The sequence below is a fragment of the Rhineura floridana genome, chromosome 8 (assembly GCF_030035675.1).
Source record: "Rhineura floridana isolate rRhiFlo1 chromosome 8, rRhiFlo1.hap2, whole genome shotgun sequence".
Taxonomy (NCBI): Eukaryota; Metazoa; Chordata; class Lepidosauria; order Squamata; family Rhineuridae; genus Rhineura; species Rhineura floridana.
The window spans coordinates 96,741,578-96,763,239 of record NC_084487.1 but is presented as its reverse complement, the minus strand read 5'-3'; the positions used below and the strand labels follow the sequence as shown (position 1 = coordinate 96,763,239).

At 43.2% G+C, this 21,662-nt stretch overlaps 1 protein-coding gene across 1 annotated transcript in view; it reads left to right on the top strand.

Annotated features, from left to right (window-relative positions):
* GRM8 (glutamate metabotropic receptor 8) overlaps positions 1-21,662 on the top strand; it is a 687,390-nt gene that overhangs the window by 341,046 nt on the left and 324,682 nt on the right. The window contains exons 3-5 of the mRNA XM_061640177.1: positions 13,249-13,384; positions 14,490-14,644; positions 19,662-19,799. Of these exons, the coding sequence (XP_061496161.1) occupies positions 13,249-13,384; positions 14,490-14,644; positions 19,662-19,799 (429 nt within the window). The remainder of the gene's footprint in view (positions 1-13,248; positions 13,385-14,489; positions 14,645-19,661; positions 19,800-21,662) is intronic.

Sequence of the window (21,662 nt, the reverse complement as noted above, 5' to 3'; positions counted from 1 at the left end):
CCTTAGCTACTAAACTTTAGCCTATCTCATTTGGGAGGTTGTAGGTGTTGTGGAAGTACTCAGAACACACATTTGCTACCCTATAATAAACTGTCTCAGAATTCAGGTCACTTCCACCACACATTAGAACAGGGGTAGGGAACTTATGGCCCTCCAGATGTTGCGGGACTCCAACTCCCAATAGTTCCAGCTAGCAAGGCCAATGGTCAGGAATGATGGGAGGTGTGATTGAGCAACACCTGGAGGGCCGCAGTTTCCTCACCTCTGCTTTAGTCTATATGACATCTTCACCCAGCTAGCTTAGGCAACCCATTAGTTCTTCAGTCTTATCTGCTTGGCCCCAGTTTCAACATAATCACCACTCAGCCATGAAGCTCACTGTGTAACCTTAGGCCAGTCACTCCTGCCTATCAGCCTAACCTACCTCACAGGGTTGTTCTGGGGATTAAATGAGCAGGGGGAGAACCATGTATGCCACCCTGAGCTTCTTGGAGAAAAGGGGAATAAAAATGCAAGAAATAAATAATATGCTGAAAATGCATACAAAGAGCTTTCAACATTCTTATACAAATAAGTATTCTTTTTCATCATCATCCCTGTTTTATAGCTAGGAAGCTGATGCTAAGAAAAGCTGGCTTGCTCAAGGCTCCAATGCCCCGCCTCCAACAATTGATCTAATAGTCCTACCTATCCTGTTATGATATCACTTTCCTGTTGCCAGTCAAGGATAATAGATGTGTTTGTGGACTAGGCTTGCAAACCTTGTTTAAATACGGTGCTTAATATTTCCCTGTCATCTTATTTCCAGCGTTGATTGGCTCCTAGAAGTCAATATACAGTTACTTGCATCCAACACACAGGGTGGGCAGCGTACAGATAAAGAGATAAACCAAGTGCTCTGTTTGTCAGGCGATAGCTTGCAGAATTTATTATGAATGTAGTGGGAAGGCTGAAGTGCATTTTGATTTGTTTCTATTAGTGTCAAAGACATTCTTCAAAGCAGAGACGCCGAGATGCCCAGTGTAGTCATGACTGAACAAACCATTGTAATGATGGAAGTTGCATTTCGCTGGTGTCACTAAACTCTAGGAAAACAACTGTTTAGATACTGCAAGTTCCCCCCCCTTCATTCCTAGATATCATTTTTTTCTGGATGGCAGAATGCAGTATATAATAAATAAGCATTTGTAACTTTTCAGGGTCTATTACATGCACCGGGAATGGTTTTCTCAAAAGCCACTGCATGACTAGCAGGAGCTGAAAATCCTATTAGTGAAATTTATGAGGTACCATATTGTCCTTCTGTTGTCACTTTTCCTTAAGAATCAGTTTGCTTTTCTGTGCATGGATGATTTTAGAGGATAGGTGAAGGCTTAATGTTCTTTTTGGAGACTTTTTTTTTGTCTCATATTGCTCTGAATACTTGGGTAACAAAAAAGTAACAATTTGTTTGTTCAGTATTTCCCAAAGTACCCAAAGCAAACATTGTGAGTTTTGAAGCCCCATTAATTCAAAAATATCTGGCCTCTGTATCTGATTGACTGTATCTCAGAAAAGATAAGGTTGTTATTATTATTATTTATTTATTATTTCAATTTATATACCGCCCTTAGCGAAATAGCTCTCAGGGCGGTGAACAAACAAAATAAAATACAATATATCATAATAAAAATACAAAACATATACAAACAAACAACGAAAAGCACAGCAAAAACAAAATAAATACTACAAAAATTAAAATACAGATTAAAAGATTAAAAAAGTTAAGAAGATTAAAATGCCTGGGAGCATAAAAAGGTCTTTACCTGGCGCCGAAAAGATGGAAGTGTAGGCGCCAGGCGTACCTCTTCGGGGAGGCTGTTCCACAACTCAGGGGCCACCACAGAAAAGGCCCTAGATCTCGTAACCACCCTCCGGGCTTCCCGATGGGTTGGTACCCAGAGGAGGGCCTTAGATTCTGAACGAAGTGAACGGGTAGGTTCATAGCGAGAGAGGCGTTCCACAAGGTATTGAGGTCCCACGCCGTGTAAGGCTTTATAGGTCAAAACCGGCACCTTGAATCTCGCCCGGAAGCAAATAGGAAGCCAGTGCAGATGCGCCTGGACAGGTGTTATATGCGAAGACGGACTGGTCCTCGTCACTAATCTGGCAGCTGCGTTCTGCACCAGCTGAAGCTTCTGAACTGTCTTCGAGGGCAGCCCTACGTAGAGCGCATTACAGTAATCCAATCTTGAAGTTACCAGAGCGTGGACAACGGAGGCGAGGTCGTCGCTGTCCAGATAGGGGTGTAGTTGGGCTACCAGACAAAGATGGTAAAACGCATTCCGTGCCACCGAGGCCACTTGGGCCTCGAGAGACAAGGAAGAGTCGAGAAGAACCCCCAAACTACGTACCTGTTCTTTCAGGGGGAGTGTAACCCCATCCAGAACAGGGTAAGCATCCACCATCTGAGCAGGGAAGGCGTTCACCAACAATGTCTCGGTCTTGTCTGGATTGAGTCTCAGTTTATTAGCTCTCATCCAGTCCATTATCACGGTCAGGCAACTGTTCAGCACATCAACAGACTCACCTGAGGAAGATGAAAAGGAGAAATAGAGCTGCGTGTCATCAGCGTACTGATGGCAACGCAGTCCAAAACTCCTGATGACCACACCCAGCGGCTGCATGTAGATGTTGAAAAGCATGGGGGACAAGACCGATCCCTGGGGGACTCCACAATGGAGAGTCCATGGTGTCGAGTGATGTTCCCCAAGCACTACCTTCTGGTGACGATCCGCGAAGTAGGAGCGGAACGACTGCCAAGCAGTGCCCCCGACACCCAACTCTGCGAGTCTTCCCAGAAGGATACCATGGTCGATGGTATCAAACGCCGCTGAGAGATCAAGGAGAATCAACAGAGTCACACTCCCCCTGTCCCTCTCCCGACAAAGGTCATCATACAGGGCGACCAAGGCTGTTTCAGTGCCAAAACCGGGCCTGAAACCGGATTGAAATGGATCTAGATAATCGGTTTCATCCAAGAGCGCCTGGAGTTGGCTGGCAACCACCCGCTCCAAAACCTTGCCCAAAAAAGGGACATTCGCCACCGGTCTATAGTTATTCAGATTATCTGGGTCCAAGGAGGGTTTCTTTAAAAGAGGTCTCACTACTGCCTCCTTGAGGCTACCAGGGACTACTCCCTCCCTCAAGGAGGCGTTAACCACTTCCTTGGCCCAACCGGTGGTCCCAGCCCTGCTAGCTTTCACTAGCCAAGATGGGCAAGGATCCAGAACAGACATGGTTGCTCGAACCATTCCAAGCACCTTGTCCACTTCCTCGAACTGCACCAACTGAAACTCATCCAATAAAGAAGGACAAGGCCGTGCTCCGGACACTTCAATGGATTCATCTGTCACAACATCAGAGTCAAGGTCCCTGCGGATACATGCGATCTTATCTTGAAAGTGTCCAGCAATTTCATTGCAGCGGGTCTCAGATGTTTCCATAGTATCGTGGGGGCCAGAGTGTAAGAGCCCTCGCACGACTTTAAAAAGCTCCGCTGGGCGGCATAAAGATGATCTAATAGAGGCAGCAAAATAGAGCTTCTTTGCTGTCCTTACCGCTTTTGTATACAACTTATTGGTGGCACTTACCAAAGCATAGTTGTATCCACTGGGAGTTTTCCTCCATCTGCACTCCAGCCTCCTCCTCTCTTGTTTCATCGCTCTCAGCTCCGGAGTATACCACGGAGCGGTGTGAGCTCTACACCGGAGGGGGCGCGCGGGAGCGATCATGTCAATAGCCCGGGTCATTTCCGTATTCCACAGTGCGACCAGGGCCTCGACAGGAGCACCGGTCCTATCAGCCGGAAAATCTCCCAGAGCCCTCTGAAAACCTACGGGATCCATCCGGCTCCGGGAGCGGATCAACTTAATAGATCCTCCACCTTTGCAGAGGGAAAGAGCCGCTGTGAGTCTAAATCTCAACAAGCGATGATCTGTCCATGACAATGGGGTAGATGAAAAACACCCCACCACCAGATCACCATCTCCATGTCCAGTGGCGAAGATCAGATCAAGAGTATGTCCCGACACATGCGTTGGGCCAGTAGAAAATTGAGACAGCCCCATTGTTGTCATGGAGGCAATGAAGTCCTGAGCTGCGCCAGATAAGACAGCATCGGCATGGACGTTGAAATCCCCCAGTACCAAAAGTCTAGGGGATCTCAACAGCACCTCCGAGACTATCTCTGTCAGCTCAGCTAAGGAAGCTGTTGGGCAGCAAGGTGGACGGTACACCAACAGTATTCCTAGTCTGTCTCCCTGGCCCAATACAAGGTGGAGACATTCCAGACCAGTTGCCGTCTGGACAGGGTGCTTGGTGAGAGGAAAAGAACTCCTATAGACCATGGCGACCCCCCCTCCCCGGCCCTCAGATCTACCACAGTGCTGAACCAAATACCCGGGTGGACAAAGCTGGGAAAGAGCAACTCCTCCCTGATCAGCCACCCAGGTCTCGGTTATACATGCCAGGTCGGCACCCTCCTCCAGGATTAAATCATGGACAAGTGAGGATTTATTATGTACCGATCTGGCATTCAAAAGCAGCACTTGGAGATCCGAGAGCTGGCTGATAGGACAACCAGCAATCCTGTGGATATGAGGAGAACCGGAACAAGGCACAGACACAATTTGTCTGGGACGAGTTCCCCTTACCTGGCCTGTTCTCCTCCTAACACCATACCTCCCATTACCCGTCACTACGTTAATTGGGGCCCCCGAAAGCTCCCCCACGAAGGATGGAATCTTTTCTCCCAGGCACATGTTAAAAATACACAAATCCACACAGACAAGCAAACATACAAAACATTCACCCCACATTTAACCCACACACACACCCCAACAAACAACATTAAAAATTAGTTAATCCTCTTCAAGCAGCGATGGCAGTCTCGAGCCCCCCATCCAAAAGCAAACCACAGTAACGGCACCAGGACAGCAGCACAGCACCAAGCAGTAACAGCAGCACCCACATGCGAACAAAAAGCGGCGAAGGTAGCAAAGATGTAAGCCGCAATGTTGGTGTCCTGGGCAGCGGCATGGCCGTCAGCAATAATAAAAATGCCTGCAACCCGCGGCGGCGACGGCGGCGACAACAGGCCGCAGCGACAAAGTCCACCAGCAGCAGCATGGCCCCCCCGGCGATGACAATGCCCCGCGCGCAAGCGGGCGGCGGCAGCAATGGCAGCAGGACGGGTCACAGCGGAGTCCCCAGCAGCGACACACCCCTCAGCAACAGCGACAACATCCACATGCAAGCTGGCCGACAGCGGCGGCGCGGGCCACGGCGACAGAGTCCCCAGCAGCGACACGCCCCCTAGCAGCAGCGACAGCGTCCAAGCGGGCAGACGACGGCAATGACGGCGCGGGCCGCGGCAACGGAGTCCTCAGCGGCGGCGCGCCCCCCGGCAACGACAACAACGCCCGCACGCAAGCGGGCCGGCGATGACAACGACGGTGGCACAACGATGGCGGGCGGGCGAACAGGCAGCAGCAACGGCGGCAACGCAACACCGCCGGCAGCAGGGCCCAAACAGGCCGCAACAATGCACACACACACACAACAGCAGCGGCGAAGGCCGAAACGACGTTGAATTGCTTTGGAATAATTACAGTTGCTGAGTGCCCAGCTGCCTGTAGCTTTCCCTCAGTGCTCACAGCAGCAATTGTTCTTTCAAACGGTGGCAGCTGCTGTTAATTCAAGTGAGGGGGAGATTCCCAGTCTGTTACATGCATTCCTGGTAAGCACCATTCTTATTTCTAATTATTTTGAAATTCTTCTGTAGGAGGCGTTTAGTTGTCTTAGTGTTCTTTTAGTCAGAGTGATAAAGTTATTCAAGTATTATTTAAATACATTCATGTCAACCTGTCTTTTAAAATGTATGACACTATGAAAGCCCACATGTCAAAGTTTCTTAAGGCTCCGGAAGAGTAACCAGCAACAGGAAATAGAGTAGAATCCAAATGAATGTTGGTCACAGTTCCTTGGGTCAGGGTCAGACAAAAATAATCAAGCTAACTTGGAGAGCCTTGAGTGATAATATAACATTCTATTGGTACGTGGGAAGTTGAAAAATTACACCGGAAATTGCAGGAAGGCCAAAGATGAATAAAATAGGGATTGTCTCACCATTCCCTGTCAGTAGAACACAGGCTTTGCCTGTATAAATTCACAGAAACAATCCTTGACATTTCCAATAAAGGGTCTCAGGGATGAGGGCTGGGAAGGACTTCTGAAGAAGTCAATACTAGCCAGAGTAGTCTGTGCTGTGGTGAATGGGCCAATGGTCTGATTCAGTATGGGGCAGATTTTATACAGTAATACCTCAGGTAACAAATCTTCCAGGAAAGAAACTCCTTTTAACAAAGTCTTTTTGGGTGTCAAACCAAGTGCAACCCCCCCCCACTCAGCCAGCAAGCATAATCTCTCTCACTTAAGCACCTCCCGGACCCTGCCCTGCCACCAACTAAGGGACAGTCATCCAAGCAAACATTTTCCCCTGAGATGCAAAAAAGTTAAAATACTGCAAATGCAGTACAGTAGCTAGAGAGGGTGGTGCAGGCCACTTTGTGTGCCAAGTGCAAACATAGTATACAAACACACACACAAACACACACACACACACACATGTCATCTTTTACCTCCACAGTTCTTTATCTCCATTCTGCTGCTGTCTCCTTCTCATCCTTTATTCATGTTCTTTCCCTCTGGTTCCTTTTTCCCTCCACTCCATTCTTCTCCACCACCGTCCATTTTTTAAAACTATTGTGTTCTCCACTCCACCCCATCTCACTCTCCATCTCCTCCCTCGTCGCCTCCTACCAACCCACAGAGCATGAGGGAAGAGCGGCACTGCACAGAAGCCCAGTTTGAGGCACATGATTTTCATCCACCAATCAGAGGAGCAGATGACTTCTCCTGCTCCCCACCCCAAGTAATCCCAACAGTAATGCTGGAAACATTGCAATTACTCCACAAAAGTAATAAAATTACTCCTAGTTCTATTACAATCAAAATGTAAAGGAATTACCCACTCGTTCCTCAAAAAAGTAATGAATTACAAGTGATTTGTTACTTGTATCGAATTACTTCCAAGCTCTGTATACTGGAATAAAGTGTGCATATAAATGCATATATCAGTGAACATAGAAAAATGCATTATGTTATGGGAAATTGCTTTGCAAAACGGTGTATGTTAGGCAAAATTGCTTACATAAATGTGTATAAGAGGAGAAATTCACACTAAAATACTGATGAATTTTCATGAGGACTTATTGTTAAAAAAAATTACCTTTGCCTAATTTTGACTGCCCAGATTTGTATAAATATACCTGTTGACAGTTTTAGGATTAATGAAACAGTCAGGACTTCCCACCATCTTCATAATCCCTGGGCTCCTGCTGGGAGGAAGGGTGGGATATAAATAAATAAATAAATAATCGAGTCAAAGTGTAGATTCTTTTTAACTCTCAATGGTTGTTCCCTAAAAAAATTAACATATATGTCAAGGCAAAGTATTACTAGCTAGAATTTATTGATGCCCCTGAATTTCTGCAATGCTGAGTAAATCTTAATTTTATTTAACAGATCATTGTGTCTCACAGGATTGTTTTATCCCTGGTGTAAAGTGCATAACCTTGCAATATATTGAAATTATATTGCTCTTGACTTAGTATGAAAAGAGGTAAGCAGTAGATTGGAAAGCCACTTGAGGTAAATAATATCCCCAATCTGTTGTGTGGCTCCAATTGGGTGGGGGGGGGACATCAGGCCAACCCATCCTGGGTCAACCCAGGGACCACCTGCCCCTCATGATAATCACTCCCAAATAAGTTTGGGGGTGGGCTAATGTTTCATTGGGGTAATAACCCTAATTAATCATACAGCCAGGAAGGGGGAGATATTGCATCTCCTTCCCCCACTCCTGATCGAGAGCATGGGTCAATTCTCCAGAGTGCTGTTTTTTGAGCAGCTTTCCTACAGGAAAGCCTTTGGGGAATGAGTGCCGCACCCCACAGGATCTCTCCCTCCATTCAACAGCTGATGAGTGGAGAGAGCAATACTGCACATTTCTGCTTTGCAAGCAGCTTTCCTTTAGGGAAACTGCTTGCAAAGAAAAGCCGATACCCAACAGAATTGCTCCCTATGTTCAACAGCTGACAGGTGGAGGGCACCATCCTGCGGTGGTACTTTAGAAGCAGCTTTGCTTTTGGGAAGCAGCTTGCAAAGCAGAACCCACACAACACAGGATCGCTCCCTCAACTCAACAGATGTTGAGTGGAGGCGTTGATCCTGTGGGATGGCGCTCAGGCAGGCAGAGCTGCAGCATTGGGCCCACCTTCTTGGTCTCAGCCTTTTTGCAGGTTCCCCACCTGGTGGCTGCCTCTTCTTCCTGCCTGATGCCCCACTCCTTGACAGTCCTGGATCATTCTGGGTCATCCAACCTGACCTGGAGTGATCTGTAGCTATCTCAGCGTGACTCAGCCAAGACCCAAACCGTCCAAATAGGTCTGATTTGGCTTGGGCATCAGCCAAATCCAATGCACAGCCCTAGTATATAAGAAAGGTGTGCATAGATCAGCAAAGCTATTGGTAGTGTTGAATACTATATTAGTTTGCTAGCTCATACATCCCAGATATCTCAGTTCTTCAGTATGGTCAAGATATATTTGATTCTTTTGGAATTGTATTTGCTGTGATAGGGGTCTATACATTCCATCCTAACCAATATTTAACATTGTTGGAACATATCAGTGATAAGAACATAAAAGCAACAACATGGATCAGTCCAAAGGTCTATCTAATCCAGCATCTTCTTTCAATAAATATCAACCAGAGGTTTCCAGGGAGCCCAAAGTCAGGGAATGAAGACAAAAACCTTCCCTGTTGTTTGCCACCCAACAACTAGTGTTCAGGGATATACTATACTATTCCTCAACTTGGAAGCTCCATTTAGCTCTTGTGGCTGACAAGTAGCCATTGATAGACTTTTATCCATAAATTTGACTCATCCAGTGGCTATCATCACATATTTCTATTTGTGCTGTGTGAGGTACTTTCTTTTCTTTGTCCTGAAGTTGCTGCAACTTATTGCTCTCCCAGGGCCGGTTCTAAAGGGCGGCCAGGTGGGGCACTGGCCCAACGGCCCCTGGAGCTACAGGGGGCCCCTCAGCCGACCCTCCTCTCCCCTTCCACGATCTGCGTAGCACGCACGTGTGTCATCAACAAAGATGGCGGTGGAGGCGTCATCCCCTTAGGGAAACCGTGGCCGCCATCTTTGTTAAGGACAATGGTAAAAGACAGCAGATAGGTAGGTGGGGGAACCGCATGTGTGTGTGTGCGCACATGTGCGTGCATGCATGTGCACACACACACATGCTGGGGCCCAGGGCAAGCTGATGCCCAAGGGCCCTGACATTCCTGGAGCTGGCCCTGTGCTCTCCTCTTCCTTTATAGGGAAGCTGTGTCAGCCTTGATCATGTTGGTTGCCCTCTCCTGCACCTTTTTCAGTTTTCAAATATCTTTTTGAGACAGAACATTAGATCTGTACACAGCATTCAATTGCATTTGCATCATAGTTTTATATAAAGCCTTTGTAAAAAGAGCAACTTTATTGTCAGACCTGTTCCTAATAACTGTAGTACGGAATGTCAATTGCACACTTACTCATTACTGAATAAGGTTGAAGTTCTGGCAACTTTGAATCTTCTTCCTGTTTGGGTGTAATTGTGGAGGCAGCTGCACAAGTGTGTCACCACCCCCCGCATGAAAATATGCTGTCTTAACGATTTCAAATTTGTTAAGTCTCTTCAGAGCATGTTGGGTTATATAGAGCAAGACCATGGGAATTGACAGAGCACTCGAGATGGGATCCATTGACAGTTGAAAGCATTCTGTCAACCTAACAGGCTATAGATTTGAGTTCATTCTTTGTCTGCAAGCCACTGCTTTTAACCATCTATTTTTTCCGTCCTTGTAAAGAAAATGGTATAAACATTGATATTTTAAAGGAAATATTGATATTCGTAAAGGTAATATTGATAAATTAAAGGAAATATAAATTGAAGGAAATATTGATAAAAATATTGATGTTAATATCAATATTGTAGAAATGGATGTTTTAGGAAAAAAACATTTCCGAAAATAGCTGTGAAAAATCACTACATAAAAATCCAATCCACAACAATAGCGAAAAAGCAAATTAATGGAAAATTCAGTATCAAATCTGAATTGGGAGGAATTCTAGAACATCCCTGCAAGTACATTATGGTTTAAAACTTTATGGCACGCTAATACAAATCTACACTATTATTTTTTTATTTTATTTTATTTGTTTCATTTATAAACCGCCCATAGCAAATAGCTCTCTGGGCGGTGTACAAAAAGGTTAAAATACAAAAATACACAGTAAAATCAGATTACAAATGATAAACACAAGCAACAAAACAAAATAATATGTTAAACAAAATATAAAAGTTTAAAAGTTATGAACATTAAACCTTAAAATGCCTGGGAGCATAGCCAGGTCTTAACCTGGTGCCGGAATGATAGTAACGTAGGCGCCAGGCGTACCTCTTCGGGGAGGCTGTTCCACAATTCAGGGGCCACTACAGAAAAGGCCCTAGATCTAGTAACTGTCCTCCGGGCTTCTCGGTGAGATGGTACCCGGAGGAGGGCCTTAGCTGCTGAGCGAAGTGACCGGGTAGGTTCGTAGCAGAAGAGGCGTTCCACAAGGTATTGTGGTCCCACGCCATATAAGGCTTTATAGGTCAAAACCAGCACCTTGAATCTGGCCCAGAAACAGATAGGTAGCCAGTGCAAACAGGCCAGAACAGGTGTTATATGCGCGGACCGGCTGGTCCTCGTCAACAGTCTGGCTGCTGTGTTTTGCACTAGCTGAAGTTTCTGAACTGTCTTCAAGGGCAGCCCTACGTAGAGCGCATTACAGTAATCCAATCTAGAAGTTACCAGAGCATGAACAACTGAGGCGAGGTCGTCCCTGTCCAGATAGGGGCGTAGCTGGGCTACCAGCCAAAGGTGGTAGAACGCTTTCCGTGCCACCGAGGCCACTTGAGCCTCGAGAGACAAGGAATGATCGAAAAGAACCCCCAGACTACGAACCTGTTCCTTCAAGGGGAGTGTAACCCCATCTAGAACAGGATAAACATCCACCATCTGGGCAGGGAAGGCACTCACCAACAGTGTCTCAGTCTTGTCTGGATTGAGTCTCAGTTTATTAGCTCTCATCCAGTCCGTTATCGCAGTCAGGCAACGGTTCAGCACATCAACAGCCTCACCTGAAGAAGATGAAAAGGAGAAATAGAGCTGCGTGTCATCAGCATACTGATGACAATGCACTCCAAAACTCCTGATGACCGCACCCAGAGGCTGCATGTAGATGTTAAAAAGCATGGGGGACAAAACCGACCCCTGAGGGACTCCACAATGGAGAGTCCAGGGTGTCGAGCAGTGTTCCCCAAGTACTACCTTCTGGCGACGATCCGCCAAGTAGGAGCGGAGCCACTGCCAGGCAGTGCCCCCAACTCCCAACTCCGCGAGTCTCCCCAGAAGGATACCATGGTCGATGGTATCAAACGCCGCTGAGAGATCAAGGAGAATCAACAGAGTCACACTCCCTCTGTCCCTCTCCCGACAAAGGTCATCATACAGGGTGACCAAGGCTGTTTCAGTGCCAAAACCGGGCCTAAAACCGGATTGAAACGGATCCAGATAATATTGTTATTGTTATTATTGTTGTTATTATTATGATTACAATTCATTTATACACCACTTTTCATGCCTAAAATGGTAAACAGCATTTTAAAACAATATATACAATAAAATGTCATAGATCAATCAGCAAGCAAAAGACTATAAGATAGCAAAATCACAGCAGAAGAGGACAGCGGAAATCCTTCCCAAGCTAGAGGATTAAAAAAAGGGTGCTCTCACCAACCCTACCTCTCACACACTTAGGGGATAGAAACCTAAACAGACAATAGGAGAGAGAGAGAAAGAAGTCAAGGTTACCTTAACTACACAAAGCAGGTGCCCCAACTGCACTATACATTTAAAACACTGTTATACCCAGTGTCCCCCCCCTAAAAATGAGGTGCAGGGACTCATATCTTGCAAAAAGAAAAGGAAAAGAAAAAAAGTGACAGTATTCTATACCAGTGAGTACAATCACAAAAACCCACTGATTATACCATTCTAAAGAGTCATGGTTTTCCTCCCTCCAAAGAACCCTGGGAACGTTAGTTTGTTAAGGGTACTGAGTGTTGTTAGGAGAACGGCTATTCCCCTAACAGAACTACTGTTCCCAAAGTTCCCTGGGGAGAGGGATTTATTATTATGCCACTCTGTATAATTCTACACAGAGAATTGCAGCTCTGTGATGGGAATAGGACTCTCCTAACAACTCCCGGCATCATTAACAATTACAGTTCCCAGGGTTCTTCGGGGGAAGCCATGACTGTTTCAAATGACATAATACTGCTTTAAATGTATCATGCAGATGGGGTCACTGTCTTGAAATACTGCCTTTCCAATAAGCTGAACAGTGTTTAACGGTCTCTACATATGACAATAGAGAGTATATAGTCTTCCTAACGTCCACACCCAGATTTTGTCAGGAAAATGTACAGGTATGTTCATTGGGCTTTTGCTAATTCACATGTGAGTAATTTGTAAGTTTTATTGATGACACAACACTGCTTTAATCAGATGCTTAAATAACGAAGCCAACTTAATTAAAATGTTGTGTTTAGCAACTAGAATAGATAAGCCTGTGATTCCCAGAAGTATTCACTTTCACTGCCACTTTACTGTACCCACCACAATATTTTCAGTGAGCTGCATTCTTACTGCCATGCTTGGTAAGTCACAATGTTCAAGTGCTGCAAGGAAAATACTGAACCTTGAGAACTTGCTGACCACTTGGTCCTTTTTGACCATAGATGCCAGTCTGCAACAAAATAAAGACCAAAGGATTTGGAGTATTTGGCAGCCATCTATGGTTTATTTTGGTGGATGGCAGTGGGCATACTGGAGTTGCAAGATTACATTTCTAAAGTCTGTTTGGCTTGGCAGTCTCCTGCAAAACCGCTATGCTGTTTCTGTTGTGCAGTGAATATGGGGATAGTATGCCAACAATATTTTAGAGCTTGTCACCAATTACCTTGCCTTTTTTATTTCCCCCATCCTTAGGTGGTGTCTGCATTGCTCAGTCTCTAAAAATCCCCCGTGAACCAAGACCGGGAGAATTTGGCAAGATTGTCAAGCGCTTGATAGAGACTCCAAATGCTCGCGCAGTGATCATGTTTGCAAATGAGGATGATATCAGGTGCTTGCTTCTTTCTCTATTTCAGTCTTGCGTAGGACGGGCAACTGGTTACTGAAAGTCGTATTTTTAGTCACACATGCTGCTTATCTTAATGGGTACAGATTCATTTGCTGACTTCTGAGACCGGGGGTGTGGGGTGCTGCAATTTTACAGTGTATAGCATCTACCAAGATACAACAATTTCAGGTTGCCAAGAATAACCAGTTGGTAGTTCCTAGCATCTAAAGATGGGTGAGCTTCCCTTTGATTAACCTGGAAATGATCCATGTTTTTCAGGGGGAAAAGTCAGAAAAACTTGGATCAATTTTCTGAGCCAATATACTAGTTTTTTTTAAAAAAAATGTACCTACAGTCTTGCTGTTCCTAAACGTGATGTGAATGGCAGCTGTAGAGCTAAGGTAGAGGAGAGAAGGACATGTTTATCTCTTTCCTCCCTTTCTCTTTGTCTCAGTGATATGCTGGGTAACAGCCAAAAAGCCCAGGGGACAATGAAAGAACTACTATGGAAATCTACCCAGCACATCAGGGTGACACAGAAAGATGGATGAAAGGGAGAAATCTCCATTTTCTTCTTTATCTGTGCCACTGCTTCTGCTTGCACTGTTGCTCTAGCAAGGGAGTAAATCAAAAGGGTGAATGTGATTTGGGGAAAGAGAACTGGTAGGGATTGCTTTGGGAGTGGGTGTGTGTGGCAAGTGCTAGCAGGGATGGGCAGGGTAAAAGCCAGGAATTCTTCTCAGGCTTAGATTTTGATCCAAAACAGAGAAGCATTTGGAGACGTTGCACTCTCATTCAAAGTGGACTTTTGTGAGCGTCTAGAGATTTGTATCTAATCTGTGCTTCAGAGAACTCTGCTGGCAACTAAAGTGGCACAGGGTACTGAAAATGAAACAGAAAAGAATGATAGATGAAAGTATGTTAAAGACCAGTTTGCCATGTTCAGTATAAAAGAGGTAGCTTTACACTCTGCTTTGGGGGGGGGATACTTGGGTCTATCAGAAAAAAATGTTTGATAAACCAGTAACAAGCAACCAGTTTTATGGGTCTCTTATGAATAGCCATTTTCAGCATCCATTTTAACAGAACGTGTTTTCTTTATTTACAGACGAATACTAGAAGCAGCTAAGAAAACCAATCAAAGTGGACATTTTCTTTGGATAGGCTCAGACAGTTGGGGGTCTAAAATTTCACCTGTTTATCAGCAAGAGGAGATTGCAGAAGGAGCAGTCACCATTTTGCCGAAAAGAGCTTCCATCGACGGTAAGGCAATCCTATCAGCTCTAGTCCCTGGAGTCCTTAAAATGCAAATTTTATGGCCCTTTGAGCTCAGTACTTCAGGAGTTAAACCTCTTTTATGGTATTTTGATGCTGACACAGAGTGATACTTTGACTTATATATGTGTTGTGTGTTCTTCAGCAGCATTATCTTTTGGTTCCCTCATGTATAATTACTGAGTAAAATGGTTTTTCAAACCAGTAGTGTGGAGCAGTCGATGCAGATTTCACTGCACCTCCAATTTATGTCAACCCTGAGCCAAAGCAAAATACAGGGAAAGTTCCTTCTAGTGCCACCTGTATTTGTAAGCTTTCTTTTCCATATACTGGTTGAGATCCATACCCAGTTTCCCACACACCAATCACATCACATTCTTGCACTGTCATCCATAACCTTCCTTATGCTCTTTCCCCACCTCACCTCAAAAAGGATACTATAGAGTTGGAAAAGATTCAGAAAAGGGCTGCCAGAATGATCGAGGGGATGGAGTATGAGGAAAGGTTGCAGCATTTGGGGCTTTTTAGTTTAGAGAAAAGGTGAGTAAGAGGGGACATGATAGAAGTGTATAAAATTATGCATGGCATTGAGAACATTAGAACTGGTGTACATCCAATGAAGCTGAATGTTGAAAGAAAGATTCAGGACAGACAAAAGAAAGTACTTACTTCTTCACACAGTGCATAGTTAAACTATGGAACTCGCTTCCACAAGTGACGGCCATCAAGTTGGATGGACTTCAAAGAGGATTAGACAAATTCATGGAGGATATTGCTATATCAATGGCTACTAACCATGATGGCTATACTCTGCCTTCATGGTCGGAGGCAGTATGCTTCTGAATATCAGTTGCTGGAAACCGCAGGAGGGGAGAGTGCTCTCATGTCCTGCTTGTGAGGTCTATATCTATATCTGCCCTCCCCCTTCATACCCCAGTATCCTCACCATCACAGGTGTCTCTTCCGGCTCTTCGAAACTTGCGGCCGGATGCCCAAATAAAGGAGACCACGAAGCTGTTAAAAGTGGATCCTAAAAAAGTTTCAAATTGGAATCTGATATTGAATCCTTTTAAATTGGTTTTGGCAAATTTCCCCAAACCTAAAGGCTCCTTGCCTCAGTTCAAGCGTAAACTACATCTACAGGAAATATTAAAGAAACTCCTCTCAATCCAGCTGTTTCAGAAATTGAAGTGATAGAGTATCTATACTATGACGGCAGAAGAGCCCACACCGTGATCTCCTTCGCCACTCGAAGTGTGGCGAATCGAATTCTCAACTGCAAGATCCTTCTTGCTAAGGCTGGAATTGCTACTTTGAGAACAAGTCCCTCCCAGTAGCTTTAATTCTCTGCAGCAATCCACGTGCTGGACCTTCGAAAGAAGAGATGGTGGAGAAGCAGGAAAACTCTTAATAAAATACTGGGGCTAGAAAGTGAAAGTATGGGCCAGGGTGTTAAAGAACCAGTTAAACACATTGGGAATATAGCAAACGAGCATCAGGGAGGTGACCAACCCTACAGTAAGCTTGAGGTTACTTTTGATGAGGAAGAGCAAATGCTGATTGATTCCTTCGGAAAGTTAAACACCAATGCCCGAGTTAGGGTGGGATTATCTGGCTCTCTAACAGACCCTATTGTCGCAAATAAGGGGGTGAAGCAGGGATGTCTACTGGCCCCATTCTTCTTTAATCTTTATTTAAATGATATAGTTTTAGAACTATCGGATCCAGCCTTCTTTCCTCCTTCAATCGGATCCAGGAAAATATCTATATTACTATATGCGGATGATATGGTATTACTTTCTATTACCCGCAACAGATTAAAGAGGATGTTGTTAAGACTCAATGATTATTGTACTAGGGGAAAGTTGCAGATCAACTATAAGAAGACAAAGGTGATGGTTTTTGGTAAAAGGCATGCTAAATTTAAATGGTCAATAGCAGGCAGTACAATTGAACAATGCAGAGTCTTTAAATATTTGGGCATACACTTCTCTGACAATGTTTCCTGGAAGAAACAAACGGAAATGTCCAAGGCAATAGCATTAAGAACAAGCGGAGCTATAGTCAGATTTTATCGCTCAGCAGGGGGTAACTTAATTGCCCCCGCGCTAAAAATCTTCAGATACAAAGTCCTCCTGCAGATATTATATGGTGTGGCAGTTTGGGGATGGGATGAAGCCCAAGCAGGCAGTCTTGAGGCAATTAAATTGCTTTATGAGAAGACTTCTAGTACTTCCCCCTGGCACCCCAGAGGCACTGCTTCATGCAGAGTTGGGCCTCCCTCCACTCAGAGCCCACATACATTGCACTTTGATTAATTTCTGGAGATCTATAAAAGATGCTCCGTTTAGGTTAATACTTAATCTCTGTTACGAACAGGCCTTGGAGGAAAACTACTGGATCTCAAGAATAAGCAGGCTGTATCAGACCTATCATATCTTGCCACAGGTCCTTTCCTCACTAAACAACAGAACGAGACTAAGGGACACAATTATTCAATCTGGAGCCCACATTGATAGATTGGCTATCATAAATTCAAAATTCTCCAAATAGTACTGGATATAAACATGATGCTCTTACAGTAACGTATTTGGCTCAACCTACATCAGTAAAACTCAGGCAGGCCTTTACGGCACTACGTTTCCAAATCATGCCGAATGCAGTAATGGATGGCCGCTACTCCCAAACACCTTGGCACCAGCGCTTTTGTATATGTGGTGCATTGGAGGTGGAAGATCTGCCCCATTACTTATTGCCCTGCCCACTGTACTCCCATCCACAAGCCAAGTACCTAAAAGACCTGCTGGCTCATCCACACTTAGTGCAGGACCGTCACAAAATATATCACCTTATGTCCAATACGGACTCTTCTATAACATATAGGGTTTCACTGTTTGCCTTGGCCGCTCAAAAGATCCACGCAAAGCTCAAGTTAGAGACTAAATAATTGATGGGCGAAGTTAAGGGGTGAACATTTACCATTATAAATTGAGTCCTGAAGGAAAGCATTACTCTCAGGACATTTTATTTTATGGTTTTATGGAATGAATTTTAACACTCTAGTAACGACACGTAATGGGATGTGGGTTTTAATAGAGATAACTTGGTATCAGATTTTAAGTGTCAAAAATTTTACTGTAAAACTTGTTCTGGTTATGCGATGGCCTATGGCTAAGCAGTAAAGTCAATACTACTACCATGTCCTGCTTGTGGGCTTCCCATTGGCATCTGGTTGGCCTCTGTGAGAACAGGATGCTGAACTATATGGGCCATTGGCCTGATCCAGCAGGCTCTTCTGATGTTCCACCCTCCATGCCAGTTTACTTGTGTTATCTGATAAGCCCAATACTTATGGCTGGAGAATAGACTACAGGAATACCCCGCATTAACATACGCAATGGAACCGGAGTGTGTATGTAAAGTGAAAATGTACTTAAAGTGAAGCAATTATCTATGCATGTACTGCACTGCAGTCGCCACTAGATGGCAGTGGCATCATACAATTAAGTGTCCGTAATTGCGAAGCGTGCATACGTTAAACGGGGTATGGTGGCGTATGGAGCATGTCTGTTATCGCGAGGGTCCGTTAAACGAAGGTACTTAAATCGGGGTATTCCTGTATATAGTCATTTTTACTCCCAGATTCTGAAGCAGTGGTACAAAAGGCAGAAATCCTGCAGCCTACATAAATGCAGAGTTGCAAAGAACAGTAGTTTAAATATCTTTAGACTAGTCAGTGTCATTCTCTGTAGGTTTGCCACTTGGATCAAAGTAGCGATGGAAAGATCTGTCCATTTTGGTTTTCCCACTTCCTCATTTTTCCAATCTGAAATTCAGTTCTTCACATTTCTGCAGCAATTTGCATTTTTTTTAAAAAAAAATCCTCAGGAAAATTCTTCAGCATTGTAATGTGTATCACTTCTAATACACACATTTTTGTCTGTAGTTTTGACTAATGTATGCATTTTTGCAAGCAACTTCTAAGAGAATGCATTTTTGTATATGATTTCCATGTATGTATTCATTTTTATGCACATTTCCCCTAACATATGGATTTATGTAAATGATTGGAGAACTTCATTGCAAAATTTGGATAAGTGTGAATTTTGAAGGATGGCTGTGTTTCGGTTCTCATTTTGTTTTGGAAAATGCAAATTTTCTAAATTTGGCTTTAAGTGTGAACTGAATTGAATTTCTCCCCATCACAAGTTCCAAGTGCATCAAATGGATTTCATAGCCCTCCACCCCCACATGACTTCTCCAACCAGGACCGGCATGGGGCCAAGCAGAAGTCCCCCAATGCTATTTTCTGGAATTGGCCTTGCAGGTAGTCATGGAACTATTATATCCCCAACTCTCAACCTGCAAAGTTAGTCCAGAAGGACACCATGGTTCACGTTATCAAAAGTCACTGAGAGATTAAAGAGAATCAGCAGAGGGTTGCGTTTTTCCTGTTCTTCTCCCAACGGATGTCAGCAGTGACCAAGACTGCCTCAGTACAAAAACCAGGCCTGAAACCAGATTGAAATGGGTCCAGATAATCTGTCTCCACCAAGAGTGTCTGGAACTCAACAGCCATCACCCTCTCAAGCACCTTGCCCAGAAAGGGAATATTAGTTTCTTTGGTCAGTAGCCCTTCACAAAAGGTATTAAGGCAAAGCAATTTATAACTGTTCCCCAGATCTGGACTGCAGAGGTTCTTCATCATCATCATCATTACCATTGTACTGAAAATTTTAAATCCCCATGTTCATGTGTTGCATGAATATGCACAGAAGAAGGCAAATGCAGCTTTGGTTTCTCTGTTCTTTCACTAATGAAGGCTGGTTAGGTTGCAATCCTGAGCATACTTAAGGATTAAGACCCATTTGACTCAGTGGGAACTACTTGTGAACAAACATATAGTACTTTTTGCACTGCATACTCTTATTGAAAAATGGATTCAAGTTTTTATAAAAATTATTTAATGCCTGTTCTTTGTGTGTATGTATGTTTTTCAACATAGGTTTTGATAGATATTTTAGAAGCCGAACTCTAGCGAATAACAGAAGGAACGTATGGTTTGCAGAATTCTGGGAAGAAAATTTTGGATGCAAGTTGGGGTCTCATGGAAAGAGAAATAGCAATATAAAGAAATGCACAGGTAACCCCATGAATGCATACCTTCTCCATTTTACTTGCTGCGTCCTTTGAGGGGACATTATTAAGAAACTGAACTTTATTTAACAATTGAAAAGTGAACTATGAACACTTACTTGTATGTTGGTTAACTTTTTTAAAAATTTTAGATCCATTGACAGTTAATTAGATTGATAGGAGCAATTTGTATCTGCTGAAAGTCTATTGCAACTGACTTCATCATTTAAGCCTATATCAGAATTCATTTCCAGTGGATCTCAGTCCTAATCTATTGCCTGCGATTGGTCATCCTCCCCCTCCCTTAATGGTTATACAGAGCAATGGAGTGGATATAAATATGAGCCTCTCCCCCAAATATTTGAATGAAATATTTTGCTTAGAGTATAATAATTAAGTCAAATCTATTATCTGTGATGATCAAGAAGTATATTAGGACAACTTATGGTAGAGGCCAAGCATATATTGTCACTTTCTCTTATTTGGGTTTTTTATTTTGGGGGAATTCTGCAGTGAAATGTCTCCCAATACAAATAAGATTCAGCATCTAGGATTTATTAAAAAAGAATGCACTGATATGTAGGGCTGTCAGCTTTAATTGGTTTTAGATGATTAGTCAGTTTCCAAGTTTAATTACTGATTTAAATTAAGGGAACTCTTAGTTTTTAACTATTTTTGTTTTGTTATTGTAATATGATTTTACATTCTAGCACTAAATGATTACAGGCAATATTCATATATAATCAATCAGTTTATTGATTAATATGTTAAGAAGTATGTGGGTAATCAATTAAAACTTAATCATTTGACAGTCGTAGTAATTTGTAATTTGTTAGGGTACATGCTCAGTAGATAAAACACTAGCGAACCTGTCACATTGTGATTTGTAGATGTGAAGTGAAAGACCAATAAAAGAGCTAACTGAAATGCATGTTTTAATTTAATAATATATATATTCAATCATATCAAGGAATAAGCTAAATATTGGTTTGTTTCCTCCTAATCAATCAGTTATATGTACAGTATATCGCCCACAGTTCTGCACTTTATCAAGCATAATATATTATTTCATGTTATGAAAAATTGGGACCAGATTGTGTAGGTGGTACAAATGGGTTGAACTCCATTAAGCTCAAGTCTGAGTTACGTATCTAATGGTGCCCCAGAGGACTTATCTTACACTGTGGTTTAAATTTTTGAGCACAGAGATGCTCTCATTGAAACCTCACCCAAAATGTTAATTAAAATTATTCCTTCATGCATATCCTTTTACTGAGAGGGAAGCAGCTTTATGTTTCTTTGTGGTTAGCATTTTGTTTTAACTATTCTGCAAACCTAATCAGCCTTTAAATGCCTATAATGACTGACTGCAGTGTTAAAAATAGAGATGGAACAGAGATTTCATGAGCCATATACAGCAAGTTCAGATTTGCCTAATTTGTGCAGGTCTTGAACAACCCATAATATTTGTTTCACTGGGAGACATTTATGGTACTTTATAGTAGATATAAAATCTATATTTGATGGATATGAATTTCTCAGTTGCAGTCTTTAAATCCTTCTGTTTTGGGTTCTTCTCTTATGGAATATTAATTTTTAGGTTTAATAATTAGAAGGAAATATCTATCCATCAATCAGTCACGTGTAAATACTTCCTTATACTGAAGTAAGCTTACAAACTTTAATATATAACACATGGTAAAGAATTTGTTTTCTTACACTGAATCCAAAAATACTAACATATCAATATATATCAACACCCTTGAGTCTTTATAGCAGGTAAAAAACATCAGGAATAAATGAAATAAATAATTTTACAATGATCCGTGGAAGATTTTGGAAGTGATTGCTGCCATAGATGCAGTAAAAT